The 14,646-nt window shown below is 49.5% G+C and overlaps 2 protein-coding genes across 3 annotated transcripts in view; both read right to left on the bottom strand.

Annotated features, from left to right (window-relative positions):
• LOC308595683 (uncharacterized protein) overlaps positions 1-9,362 on the bottom strand; it is a 171,848-nt gene extending 162,486 nt beyond the window's left edge. The window contains exon 1 of one of the 2 annotated variants that reach the window (XR_014012104.1): positions 9,221-9,362. The gene's annotated coding sequence lies outside the window, so the exon portion shown is untranslated. The remainder of the gene's footprint in view (positions 1-9,220) is intronic. The other variant, XM_081210298.1, reaches the window with a different exon arrangement.
• LOC308595730 (uncharacterized protein) overlaps positions 1-14,646 on the bottom strand; it is a 20,373-nt gene continuing 5,727 nt past the window's right edge. Inside the window, exon 2 of the mRNA XM_081210394.1 lies at positions 1-1,721. Coding sequence (XP_081066520.1) covers positions 306-1,499 — 1,194 coding nt within the window. The 5' untranslated portion in view covers positions 1,500-1,721 and the 3' untranslated portion in view covers positions 1-305. The remainder of the gene's footprint in view (positions 1,722-14,646) is intronic.

A 14,646-nucleotide genomic window follows, 5' to 3' on the forward strand; every position in this document is an offset into this window, starting at 1 on the left:
TTACGAACCACTCTTAATACACTACACCACACTGGCTCTTAGATGTTCCTTAAACACTCCATTATAACTAAAGCACTTTCTGGAATCTTTCCCTTTAAACAGCTTCTCCTCTTTGAGGGTTGATGGGTTTGTAGGGTGTCAACTGGTAAAGTTCTTCCTGTCCATGAGTCTGTAGATGTAGGATTCCACTAAGAGTGAACCTCTATCTACTTTCCTGATATTTATATGGTTTGTCTTTTGTGTGAGTTTGTTGACATAAATCAAGGCTTCCACTCTGACTGAAGCTCCTTCCACAGGCCATACATTTAAACAGTTTCTCCCCTGTGTGTCTGCTGATGTGTTCTAAGGTGTCCATTCTGACTGAAGCTCTTTCCACACTCCATACATTTAAATCGTTTCTTACCGATGTGAGTCTGTTGATGTACTCTCAGGTTTCCACTATAACTGAAGCTCTTTCCACACTCCATACATTTAAATGGTTTCTCCCCTGTGTGAGTTCGTTGATGTGTTCTAAGGCTTCCACTATCACTAAAACTCTTTCCACACTCCATGCATTTAAATGGTTTCTCCCCTGTGTGACTCCGTTGATGTTGTCTAAGGCCTGCATCATAACTAAAGCTCTTTCCACACTCCATACATTTAAATGGTTTCTCTCCTGTGTGAGTCCGTTGATGTTGTCTAAGGCCTGCATCGTAACTAAAGCTCTTTCCACACTCCATACATTTAAATGGTTTCTCTCCTGTGTGAGTCCGTTGATGGGATCTAAGGTGCCCATTCCGACTGAAGTCCTTTCCACACTCCATACATTTAAATGGTTTCTCTCCTGTGTGAGTCCGTTGATGTGATCTAAGGCTTCCACCATAACTAAAGCTTGTTCCACACACCATGCATTTAAATGGTTTCTCCCCTGTGTGAGTCCATTGATGTGATCTAAGGCCTGCATCGTGACTGAAGCTCTTTCCACACTCCATACATGTATATGGTTTCTCCCCTGTATGAGTCCGTTGATGTATTCTAAGGTTTCCAATCTGAATGAAGCTCTTTCCACACTCCATACATCTAAATGGTTTCTCACCTGTGTGAGTTTGATGGTGTAAAGTTAGGTGCGCATTTTGACTAAAGCTCTTTCCACACTCCATGCATTTAAATGGTTTCTCCCCAGTGTGAGTCCGTTGATGTTGTCTAAGGTTTGAACTGAAACTGAAGCTCTTTCCACACTCCATACATTTAAATGGTTTCTCTCCTGTGTGAAAATGTTGATGTTTTCTAAGGGTTCCACTATCACTAAAGCTCTTTCCACAAGCCATGCATTTAAACGGTTTCTCCCCTGTATGTGTACGTTGATGTATTCTAAGGTTTCCATTCTGACTGAAACTCTTTCCACACTCCATACATTTAAATGGTTTCTCCCCTGTGTGAGTCCTTTGGTGTAATTTAAGGTTTCCATTCTGACTGAAGCTCTTTCCGCAGTCAATGCACTGGAATCCTTTCTTACCCATGGCAGTCCGCTGATGTATTCTAGGTTTTTCACAATCAGTGAAACTCTTTCCACACTTCAAATCTTTAGAAGGTTTCTCTCCTGTGAGTTTGTTGATGTGAGCTACGTGTGCTCATTCAGTGAAGCATATTCCACATTTCTCACATTTCAATGTCTATTCCCGTCCCCTGGAATTCTGACATTCTTCTGTAACACCTTCTTCAGAGTGGGCAGAGAGGAAGTCCTTTTTGGATTCCAAGGAAGAGAACAAAGGGAAAAGAACAAATTAAACACCATTTGCCCCTTCTCTTATTTCACACATCTCCTACATTCCCCCGCTTCCTACCCATGTTCCCAATTTTTTGAAATAATAATAATAATAATAATAATTTATTATTTATACCCTGCCCATCTGGCTGGGCTTCCCCAGCCACTCTGGGCAGCTTCCAGAAAAACATTAAAATACTGTAATACATCAAACATTAAAAGCTTCCCTAAAAAGGGCTGCCTTCAGATGTCTTCTAAAAGTCTGGTAGTTGTTGTTCTCTTTGACATCTGGTGGGAGGGCGTTCTACAGGGAGGGTGCCACTACCGAGAAGGCCCTCTGCCTGGTTCCCTGTACAGTGGTGCCTCGCAAGACGAAATTAATTGGTTCCGCAAGTTTTTTCTTCTTGCGAGTTTTTCGTCTTGCGAAGCACGGTTTCCCATAGGAATGCATTGAAAATCAATTAATGCGTTCCTAGGGAAACCGCTTGCCAGGCTGGCGGTGCGGAGAAGGGCTTTTCTCCGCACCGCAAGCCTTCAGGACAGGTACGGGAACAGAGGGGCAGGCGCGCAGCGCTTCTCCTCTGTTCCCGGGGCTTGCGTGGGAGGAGGGTTTTTCCTCCCCACCGCCAACATTCAGAACAGCATTCTGAATGTTGGCGGTGGGAAGGAAAACCCTCCTCCCACCCCAAGTCTTCAGGACAGCCATCCGATGCCGGGCGGGGGAAGGAGGCTTCCCCCCCCACCTCCCGGCATCGGAGCTTCGTTCTGATGCCGGGCGGGGGAAGGAGGCTGTTCCCCCCCCACCTCCCGGCATCGGAGCTTCGTTCTGATGCCGGGCGGGGGAAGGAGGCTTTCCCCCCCACCTCCCGGCATCGGAGCTTCGTTCTGATGCCGGGCGGGGGAAGGAGGCTTTCCCCCCCCACCTCCCGGCATCGGAGCTTCGTTCTGATGCCGGGCGGGGGAAGGAGGCTTTCCCCCCCCACCTCCCGGCACCGGAGCTTCGTTCTGATGCCGGGCGGGGGAAGGAGGCTTTCCCCCCCCACCTCCCGGCATCGGAGCTTCGTTCTGATGCCGGGCGGGGGAAGGAGGCTGTTCCCCCCCCACCTCCCGGCATCGGAGCTTCGTCCCGATGCCGCGCCGCGGGAGGAGACGTTCCCCCTCCGCCGCCCGGCATCGGAGCTTCGTCCCGATGCCGCGCCGCGGGAGGAGACGTTCCCCCTCCGCCGCCCGGCATCGGAGCTTCGTCCCGATGCCGCGCCGCGGGAGGAGACGTTCCCCCTCCGCCGCCCGGCACCGGAGCTTCGTCCCGATGCCGCGCGGGGGGAGGAGGCTTTTCCCCTCCGCCGCCCGGCATCGGAGCTTCGTCCCGATGCCGCGCCGCGGGAGGAGACGTTCCCCCTCCGCCGCCCGGCACCGGAGCTTCGTCCCGATGCCGCGCCGCGGGAGGAGACGTTCCCTCTCCGCCGCCCGGCATCGGAGCTTCGTCCCGATGCCGCGCCGCGGGAGGAGACGTTCCCCCTCCGCCGCCCGGCATCGGAGCTTCGTTCCGAAGCCGGCGGCGGGAGGAGGTCCGAGGACAGTGGGGAAGACGCACTGCGCTTCCCCGCTGTCCCTGAGATTTCCCTATGGGCTGTCGTCTTGCGAAGCAAGCCCATAGGGAAATTCGTTTTGCGAAGCGCCTCCAAAACGGAAAACCCTTTCGTCTAGCGGGTTTTCCGTCTTGCGAGGCGTTCGTCTTGCGGGGTACCACTGTAACTTTGCTTCTCACAGTGAGGGAACCGCCAGAAGGCCCTCAGAGCTAGAACTCAGTGTCCAGGCAGAACAATGAGGGGTCGAGACGCTCCTTCGGGTATACTGGACCGGGGATGTTTAGGGCTTTAAAGGTCAGCACAAACACTTTGAATTGTGCTCAGAAACGTACTGGCAGCCAATGTAGGTCTTTCAAGACCGGTGTTATGTGGTCTCGGTGGCCGCTCCCAGTCCCCAGTCTAGCTGCTGCATTGTGGATTAGTTTTAGTTTCTGGGTCACCTTCAAAGGTAGCCCCACGTATAGCGCATTGCAGTCCAAGCGGGAGATAACCAGAGCATGCACCACTCTGGCAAGGCAGTCCACAGGCAGATAGGCTCTCAGCCTGCGTACCAGATAGAGCTGGTAGACAGCTGTCCTGGACACAGAATTGACCTGCGCCTCCATGGACAGCTGTGAGTCCAAAATGACTCCCAGGCTGTGCACCTGGTCCTTCAGGGGCACAGTTACCCCATTCAGGACCAGGGAGTCCTCCACACCTGCCCGCCTCCTGTCCCCCCAAAGCAGTACTTCTATCTTGTCAGGATTCAACCTCACTCTGTTAGCCACCATCCATCCTCCAACCGCCTCTAGACACTCACACAGGACCTTCACTGGTTCTGATTTGAAAGAGACGTAGAACTGGGTATCATCCACATATGGATGAACACCCAGCCCAAACCCCCTGATGATCTCTCCCAGCGACTTCATGTAGATGTTGAAAAGCATGGGGGAAGAGTACAGAATCCTGAGGCACCCCACAAGTGAGAGCCCAGTGGTCTGAACACTCATCCCCCAACACCATTTTCTGGACACGGCCCAGGAGAAAGGAGCGGAACCACTGTATGACAGTGCCCCCAGCTCCCAGCCCCTCTAGACGGTCCAGAAGGATGTTATGCTCAATGGTATCAAAGGCCGCTGACAGATCCAGCAGAACTAGGAAACCTTTGTCCCTAGCCCATCAGAGATCATCAACCAGTGCAACCAAGGCAGTTTCAGTCCCATGATGAGGCCTGAATCCCAACTGGAAGGGATCCAAATGGTCCGCTTCTTCCAGGCATGCCTGGAGTTGTTCAGCAACTACTCGCTCAATCACCTTGCCCAAGAATGGAAGATTTGAGACTCAGCGATAGTTGGGCATCGTGGCCGCATCTAAAAATGATTTTTTAAGAAGCGGTTTAAGAACTGCCTCTTTCAGCAGGTCTGGAAAGGCTCCCTCATGGAGGGAAGCATTCACCACCCCACGAAGCCCATCGCCCAGTCCTTCCCGGCTAGCTTTTATAAGCCAGGATGGGCAAGGATCAAGGAGACAAGTGGTTGGTTTCACTCGTCCAAGCAGCCTGTCCACATCCTAGGGGATAACAGGTTGGAATTGATCCCACTCAACTTTACTAGACAGACTCTAGCACTCTCCCGCCCCGGCCCTGATGCCACGGTGGAGTCTACCTGAGCGACTTGAGCGACCTGAGTGAATCTGAGCGAATTTATCTGTAAAAAACTTTGCAAAATCATTGCAGGAGATCATGTGGGCCGCACTGAGCCCTGATGGAGCAGGTGGTTCTGCTAAATTGCGAACCACCTGAAAAAGTCTCCTGCTCCTGTTTTCTGCAGATGCAATAGAGGCGGTGAAGAAAGTAGTTTTTGCCGTCACTACCGCAACTTGGTAGGCTCAACATTCAGCTCTAACCCGTGTCCGGTGAGCTTCAGAATGGGTCATCCGCCACCGGTGCTCTAGCCAAATCGGTCCCACCTCCCTGCAGAGGGGAAGGGTCGCGGAGAAGTCCAGTTGCACCAGGAAGTGATCTGACCATGGCACTTCTTTTGTTTTGCTTTTACTTAGTGTCAGATCATGAACATCCATAGAGGTAAACACCAGGTCTAAGGCATGCCCGTGGCTATGGGTTGGGCCAGACCTATTCAGGGACAGCCCCATGGAGGCCATGCTTTCCACAAAGTCCCGAGCGGCCCCTTGTAAGGTCATGTCGGCATGGATGTTAAAATCCCCTAGGACAACCAAACTAGGTGTCTCCAGGAGAACATCCACCATGACCTGAAGCAGCTCGGGCAGGGAATCCTTGATGAAGCGGGGGGGGGGTTGGTACACCAAAAGGAATCCTGTACTGCCCCTATTGCCCAACTTCCAGAACATGCACTCAGAAAACTGGGTCTTCCCAATAGGACGCCTGGTGCAAACTAATGACTTCCTAAAAATCACTGCAAACCCCCCTCCCTGCTCACATGACCTGGGTTGCTGTGTGTAAGAGAAACCTGGCAGACAAGCCGCGGCAAGGACAGGCCCATCTGCTTCATCCAACCAAGTCTCTGTTACACATGCCAGGTCAAGTCCTCCATCTATGATCAAGTCATGGATCACAATGGTTTTATGGATCATTGACCTGGCATTGCACAGCAGCACCTTCAGGTTGTGTGGGTATCCCTTGCTGATTCCAGTATCCCGTCTGGTCAAGACCAGACCTGGAGGCAGGGATAGTCCTCAGACAATGACTAAGCCCGCTTCCTCGGTAATGACGTGGTCTGGTCTTAGCATAACTCCTCCTCCTACCCGTGATCACTGAGATTGGTTGCCCCAGTACATCCCCCCCGTGGAACTTGCCCCAGCCATTTTGTTTGTTGGGACCCACTCCCAGGCAGCCCTGACCCCTCCCCTTAAAATCAAATTAAAACCAATACAAAAAGCAAACTAACAAAACAATAAATCAAACAAAAAAAAGAGAATGTTACAAACACACCATATTTAATTAAATTAAACAAATTCCCGCACCCAACTAAACACCCACCCCACCCCCTCTTACGCACAGCAAATTAAAAAGCAATGTCATCAAATGATAGTAATGCAGCAGCAACCTTTCATAATCCTCAATCATCGTTAATAAAGCAGCATGATCTTGGAATACAGCCTTTTCAAATCAATTGTTTCCTCACAGGAAAGGCAGCTGCTCTCTGTCCATGCAGGCCCTCTCTTTCTCTGGTCCATCGTTCCTTTGGACATTCCCCATCCTCTGCATCATAATCCTTCATCCACCTGTAGATCTTTATGAATCACCTGCACAGTCTCATTGGCCACAAGAGGTCTAAGTGGACCATTTTGGGAGACCCAGGTCTAAGTCTTTTCCAGAGACTGTGGTCTGGGTCAGTCAGAAAACTAGTGACAAGGCTTGGTGCTTGGGGTCAGCTGAATGGGTGCTCAGGGAAGCTCCTGTTCTGGGAGATGGACCTCTGTCTACATGCCTCACATTGCATGGAGAGAGCAGGAGAAGCGGAAGGAAAGCAGCTGGCAAATGGGAATCCCAGACGGAAACACCCACCCCCATTGCTCCTTATAATGTTGATGTGCTGCCTGATCTCGTGCCTGTCTTCTGACACAGGACTACCCTAATCTGGCACTGACAAAGCTGGATATTCAAGGCACAGGGATAACTGTACTTAATGAAAAGTTCGACCTTGTAACGCTGTCCTAAAGGATCTTCACTCGCTCTCAGTGCATTTCCGAGCACAATTCAAACTGCTTGTGCTGATCTTTAAAGTGTCATGGTTGCATCTTTCAGGCAAGAAAAGTATTGATCTGACATATAGAGATCATTCCTAGTCTATTGGTTCAAGGAGTCTAGTAGTTTTGCTCTGTGTAATTCAAAGCTGGTGTTTTCTCTAGCTGGAACATTTTAGCTGATCAGGGAGTTTCCTTTCTGCTGAGAGCAGGTGGTGGGATCAGTTGTTATGAGGTTATGCTGAACCTTCCTTGATTTGGGAACCAGAAGAAACTGGTTTAAACTGGAGTGAGCCAGGCTTGTTATCCCGTCCCAAGGTTACTCTGACGTTGAATTGTTTATAAATCACAGTATTGAAAGGCGCCTGGTCCCACTTCCTATTCTGCTATTCTCTACTCTGCTTGTGTCTTTCTTACTTGAGTGCTGTTTCGCTATGCTATGTTAGGGTTTTACTGTAAATTCAGTTTTTGGATAGTCATGCTTCTTTGCCTTCTGTACTAAATTTCTCTGCTGAATGGATTTTTTGCTGCCTCTGAGTGTTTTTTCCTATTCTGCTAACTATATGTCGGACTTGGAGATCATTATGGAGGAGCAAGATCTGTGACCTAAAGCCCTCAACCGACTTGGCCCTGTAGACCTGAAGGAGTGTCTCCACCCCCATCCTTCACTCTGAACACTGAGGTCATCCTCTGAGGTCCTCCTGCTGGTCCCCTCTCTGTGATAAGTGAGGGTACAGGGAAGCAGGCAGAGGGCCTTCTCGGTGGTGGCGCCCACCCTGTGGAACACCGTCCCTTCAGAGGTCAAGGAAATGAACAACCACCTGACATTTGGAAGACAGCTGAAGGCAGCCCTGTGTCAGGAGGTTTATAATGTTTGATGTTTTCCTGTCTTTTATATGTACTGGAAGCTGCCCAGAGTGGCTGGGGAAACCCAACCAGATGGGCAGGGTATAAATACTACAATTATTATTCTTTTGTGATTTTTTTGTAGTTATTTTGGAATTTGTACTGCAATATCAACTCATGAAATGTTATGGGTGGACAAAATCACAGCGTTGCAGTAAAATATAATCCCACCCACGAACGCTCATTCACATACATTCTGTAAATTTGGGAAGGTCACACACCTCACCTGTGCTAATACTGGCAGTCTTTGGCCTGCACAGGCACACCCGGTGTGTAGAGCCTCCAGCCACAGGCACTGTCTATCCTGAAAATGGGTCCTTTGACTGGGAAGATTCATGCAGTCACTGTCATCGGATGCTGAAGGATTGTATCTCAGCTTGTCAGTCACTCTGACATGGCCTATGAAGAATAAGAGGAACAGAAATGTTTTCGAGGTGCAACTTCTCTATCAGCCCTGAGAGCCATTCCATGGACTCTGCACCCCTGTTTCTGATGACAGGTGTACATTATCCTCACCCTCAGTAGAAAAGACAATAAAGATGGAAGCCTGAGAGAGAGGAAAAGGTTTCTGGCTGCTTCCTGGGTGGGATTGCGGAAACAAAGAGCCGCTTCTGAGAAGGCCTCCCCCCTCCCCCTTCCTCTCGGGATTTCCTCTTCTCTCCAGGGGACCAGTGGTTGGACTGGGCAGAATCATTGTCTGGGCAGGGCAGGGGCTTATGGGGTGGGAAAAGGATGGAGATTACAGGAAGGAAAGGGTGGGGGAACTAGACCCGACTTTCCAGGGATCCTTCTCTGGTCGCCTTGAAGCGGGGGTCGATTTCTGGGCAGAAGGGAGAAACCAAGGCGGCCCCTCCGGAGATTCATCGTGGGCGTCATGATGGAGATGTCTCCCCAAAGACTGGTCTTCCTCTCCCCCCCATTGCTGCGCTTCCCTGACCCGGGGGTGCCCCCTCCCTTCTCCCCCCACTTCCATGACCCCCTCTCTTTCTCCCGGAGTCTCCCCTGTACCCAGACGCCCCCTTGGCTCACCCCTTGCCATCTCTCCGTCCCTAATGCCCCCCAAGATGAGCCGGGGAGGGACAGGGGGGTCTCTATCCTGGCTTCTCTCCGCGCCCCAGGGATGCCTGCGCACGCGGGGGAAACGGGGCCAGGGAGTCCTCGTGGGTGGGCGCCCCATCTCCGCCCCTTCGCAGCAGGCGTGCCGGGATCCAGGCCCCACGGAAGACGCTTGGGGAGCTGGAGGGGTCTCTGGGTCCTTTTCTCCCTCCGACCCCTTTACCTCTTTGTGCTCGCTCCCGATCCTCCTTTCCTTTCCTGCAACATCCACGTGGGTGAGGAGGATTTACCTGCCGCCCCTCCGCCCCTTTGAGAACGCGCGCGCCTCTAGAGCTATGGGGCAGAGCAGCAATCCGGAGTGGAAGCTCCACTTCCGGGAAAAGCAGGCAGGGTGGGAGGGGGGCTCACCCCCCCCATTCCTGGAACAGAAGAGCCGGATTGGAGGAGGAGGAGGAGGAGCAATGTATTGGGGGAGGGATTTGGGATGGTGAGGGCGGGGTGAGAGGAGGATGTGCAGGGAGGGGAGGGAACGTTTGAGTGGGGGGGAGGAGAGGAAGGTTCCCCCCTTCCTTTAGTGGATTGGAGAGCGGGGGAGGGGCTGATCCCGGAGATCCAGCTGCAAAGTGGGTCCCGTCCCTCCTACAAGGTTTGCATTGCAACATCCTCCCCTCCCCCACCCCACGAGCTTAGATCTGATACGGAACAGAAGGGGGGGGCTCTCCTCCTCCCCTCCTTTTAGGAACATCCGAGGCGATGACCTCGAGGGTACCCACCACACACTCACCCTCAGCCCCCTCACCGTCGCATAAGCACCACACTTCTCCCAAAACCCAGAAAACCCCCTTTTCTCCTTCTTTCTACGAGCGAAATAAGCTCAAATATTCCCCTATCCTTTCCTATGCCTATCTGCGCTCCATACTTAGAACGAGTAGACCTGGTGTTCCTGTTTCTCCGCTAATTCCTATGGCCGCGCTCTGGCCAATCACAGCCATGCATTTATCCTGCAGGAGCTAGCTCAGTGAGCTACTGCACGCCTCATTTCACCCCTGACAAGCTGCTGACGGCCCCCCACTGCGAGAACAATGGATCCGAAACCTGAGACCTCGTAAAACTGTCAAACTCCTGTTACAATGTATCCATTCTCGCAAAATGTATCTATTCTGCTTCCGCTTTTGATCCATACTACGGAATAGGCTGGAAAGCATTGAAACTTTGAAAATTGATATAAAATCAACCGTAGCTCCGATTTCCTTGCTCTCGGTGTCATTCAACTCAGTTTCCCCTGGACTCCATGATGCTGTCCCTACTTCCATAATCCCCAAAGCGGCAGGTCACGTACGCAGGAACTTCCTAATCCTGTCAGATCGTTTCGCCAAACCTTTCCCCTAGGCAATATTAAGTGGCAGACGATGCATATCTCTGACCCATTGTCTTGCCACCACCGGTACTCAATAAATGTTTACCTATGTATATTTCTTGCTCTGCATATTCCCCCTCCCTCATCCGAAATGTTAATGAATGTAATCCCACCCCTTCCTTAACCTATTCATGGCGTGTGAAATATATTCATGATGTAATTCACGGAACATGACCTTCCCATAATGTATTCATGACGTTTCCTGCACTGTATTCTGGGTTATGGAGGGAACTTTTAAAAGTCCATGTCACCCCATACTCGGGGTTCAATGCCATTTGAACCTGTTGCGCAATAAACTCGGATCTTCGTATTTTGCTCCTGTGTCCGGCTGAGCTCCTTTCTTCTCCGCAGGGACCCGCGGACTCTGTCCGACGAGCTGGGTGGCTGTGCACTCACGCACCCAGAATTTTACCGTGACAGATCCCTCCGTGTTTTAGGTCTTGGTGCTGTTCAAACCAGGAATGGAGGGGGGCAGCTAAACGACTCCCCCCAAATCTCAGCTCCCCACCCCAGCCTCTGACTCAGGCCAGGACAAGGACCGTGGACACAGGCCCCGTCCCTGCACAACAGCCAAGAGGCTCAGCAAAGCAGCCGATACAATTGGAGCCAGAAGCGGATTCCATGTGTCAAGGGAGAAATCTGCGGATGTGTTTGTACGCTTGGGGGAGTATGGCTGCCTTGTGTCAAGTCTCCCCCCTTTGATAGTCCTTCCCTCGTGGTGTAAAATAAAAGTGGAACGGTGCAGATCCGATGTACGGCTGATTTTCTATGAATTTATAACAGAAGTGTTGCCTATGTCTAGTGTGTGTGTCGTCGTTTTTGTACAAATTGAATGATGGGGGGGGGGGTTTGTTCCTGCAACACATGAATCCCAATCCCAAAGAAGGGCAGTGCCAAAGAATGCTCCAACTACCGCACAATTGCACTCATTTCACACGCTAGCAAGGTTATGCTTAAAATGCTACAAGGCAGGCTTAAGCAGTATGTGGACCGAGAACTCCCAGAAGTGCAAGCTGGATTTCGAAGAGGCAGAGGAACCAGAGACCAAATTGCAAACATGCGCTGGATTATGGAGAAAGCTAGAGAGTTCAAGAAAGACATCTACTTCTGCTTCATTGACTATGCAAAAGCCTTTGACTGTGTCGACCACAGCAAACTATGGCAAGTTCTTAAAGAAATGGGAGTGCCTGATCACCTCATCTGTCTCCTGAGAAATCTCTTTGTGGGACAAGAAGCTACAGTTAGAACTGGATATGGAACAACTAATTTCAAAATTGGGAAAGGAGTTTGACAAGGCTGTATATTGTCTCCCTGCTTATTTAACTTATATGCAGAATTCATCATGCGAAAGGCTGGACAGGATGAATCCTGTAATAAAAAAATTAAGGTTTCATATATATAATAAATGTTCATAAATGTACCAAGCAAGCACATTCATAGATATGTGGACCACATGTCTGGAGCAGCTCAGGAAGACCGTCCTGAAACCATTTAGACTCCCAAACTGACCAAATTTTTTCTCTGCAAGGAGGGAGGGGGTGAGGGAACCTTCCCATTGTCTCAGGAATTGGGAAATCACCATCTCAAAGGAATGGCCAGACTACCAGGAAAGGCAATCAGATAAGGCATTATCAGATAACCTGGCAGACAGGAAAAATGACAACATTCACATTTCTGTTGCAGACAGCCTTTTCTGTGATGTAGGTATGATTTTTGTAGTAGGTGGTCTTGGGTTACGCCCCTTCTGTGATGTATGTGGGGGGTGGTCTTGAGCTCCAGGGCAGGGAATTTAAAATGTCTATATAAAGGCAGGCACACCTTTGTTCTGGGTCCTCCTCCTTTTCTGCGTGTGAGGGGAGCACCCTGTTGCAACAGATCAATAGAGATCAGGCTTACTAGCTACTTTGCTTCTCAGTATTCTCTGGTTAGTGTCTGTTGTTTTCTCTTACCGATGGAGAAGCTACAAGGGACTCTATAAAGGGCTCTTGTGTCCCCCATAAGGGAAGAAGGGCAGCTTTTGTTTACAACAGATGGCACCCAAGATGGGACCTTCGGTTGCCCGATTCTGGGGGCAAGGAAGGACTGGTGATCCAGCGCGCACCAGGCCATTTGCCAGGAGGAGCCACCAGTCCTCTAGTGACCCCAGGGTCTGGAGAGAACTGGAGTTCCAGCGGGGCTAACCAGAGGAAGCAACGCTTGATCAGGCCGGCCACAAATTGATTTATTTTTTAAAATAATCATTATTGATTTAAATTACACACATATACAAAAAATTTGGAATATCATATTGCAAAAAAGAAAATTTTTAAAAAATTAAGAAAAAAGGAAAGAAGAAAATACAGAAAAACAAAGAAGAAAAAGGAGATTTATGTGCATAAAAAAACTTAATCTTCCTAATTAAATAAAAAAGACTTCTGACAAAATGAGTCTTCCAATCATTCTCATTGTACTGTTTATACTGTCATTGTTTTTTCTGCACAGTTTTATATTCTTTAATATTGTTCCGGTCTACTCCACAAACAGTATTTTTTGTGTTTACAAGTATCACTCAAGTTCTGCTAATATGGTGTGGTTGGTACAATATGATCTTATATAATCCTTAAATATTCTCCCTTCTCCAAGTATTTTCTGGTTAAATACTCCTCTAACTCTTCCCGTCAGTTTTGCTAGTTGTAAATATTCTAACATGAGTATATGGCTTCTCTTGGTGATGTCCACAAGGGTATTTTTGGCTCAAGTAGTCCTTTATATTTATTCCAGATTTTATATCACGATTTTCTTATCACATGGCTCAAAAATCCCCTGTGGACCTTCACTTTTCCGTATATTAAAGAAGTGTGCCATCCAGACCGATTCTCGTGGCCTTCCCAGTCTAATAGGTCCATATCTTTTAGTGTAATCCAGTCTTTTATGCAAACCAATCCTTCCGCCGCATGGTAGAATTCCAAATCTGGCAATGCAAAACCTCCTCTCTCCTTTTGATCTGTTAATAACTGGTGTTTAATTCTCGGTTTCTTTCCACTCCATATAAATCTAGATATTTCCCTTTTCCACTCCTTAAAACAATTCATTCCTCCTAAAATGGGTATTGTTTGGAAAGAGAAAATCATTTTGGGGAGGATATTCATTTTCACAACGGAGACTCTTCCCCAGAGTGAGAGATGGAGTTTGGTCCAGGTTTCCATATTTTTAAAAATTTCTTTCCATACTTTACTAGAATTATCCTAATATAAATTTAAAGGGTTTTTTTTTAATCCAGATCCTTAGGTATTTAACCTTATTTTTAATTTCCGGGCCTGTTTTTTCTTGAAGTTCTTTTTTCCCTTCCATTGTGAGGCTTTTTGTCAGTAATTTAGTTTTTTGGTAGATTATTTTCAGCCCCAGGCCGGCCATAAATTAATCTAGTAAAAGACCCTGGGGTGGCCAGGAGCAGCGCATGCGGACGTGAGTCTAGGAATGGAGAAGATTGTGGGCGGGATTCTCTGAAACACCCAGCAACCCAGATTCTCATCCTTTGCTGTCTCTTTTGCTGACGGTCTTCACTCCCAGCCTTCCTGGCAAGAGGTAGCTAGGAGGGGGAGGGGAGAACGGGAGAATTGGGGTTCTGCAATTAGAGGGGCAATTAACTGCAAGGGGAGAACCCCAATCAAAACTCTCATTCGCTGTCGGGGAACCTGAGATCTGAAACTTTTCCTTTTTCCCAAGGAAGACGCCCCAAGGCTGGTCCAAGTGGCCACTTTGGATCGCAAGGGACTTGGGCTCGGTTTCCGATTTCTCTTTTTCTCGTAAATGCAGCTGCACCGGCAGCACCAGGATCCAGGAGGAAGTGACTGGTGTGCGTCAGAGCGCAAGGGCGTTTACAGTTCCTTTCCGTTCTCTCTGGAGCAGCCGGATTTGGCACTGGGCTGCCAGGCGTCCAATGGAAAGGAACTCTTTTCCCTAGAGTGTAAGAAGCAGAAAAGGTTGCTGGGACCCCATGGGAAAAAGAGGGAGGGAGAAGGACTTTGTAGAGAAGACGAACGACTGTCAGGTCAGGAAAGACCTGGGAAAAGGCTAGCGGGTTTTTGTTTTGGTCGAAAAATGGGACCCCCACATTCTAAGAGTTCTAACTCCCAGACTCAAAGGCATGTGCTTGTCGCAGCAGGAGGGGGGGGGTCTCCCTGGATGCTTCAGCAGCCGGCCTCCTCTGGGTCTCCTGACCCCCTCCTCTCCTCCCTCTGAGCCTGAACTGC

This window comes from Podarcis bocagei (genome assembly GCF_964188305.1).
Source record: "Podarcis bocagei genome assembly, chromosome: 10".
Lineage (NCBI taxonomy): Eukaryota > Metazoa > Chordata > Lepidosauria > Squamata > Lacertidae > Podarcis > Podarcis bocagei.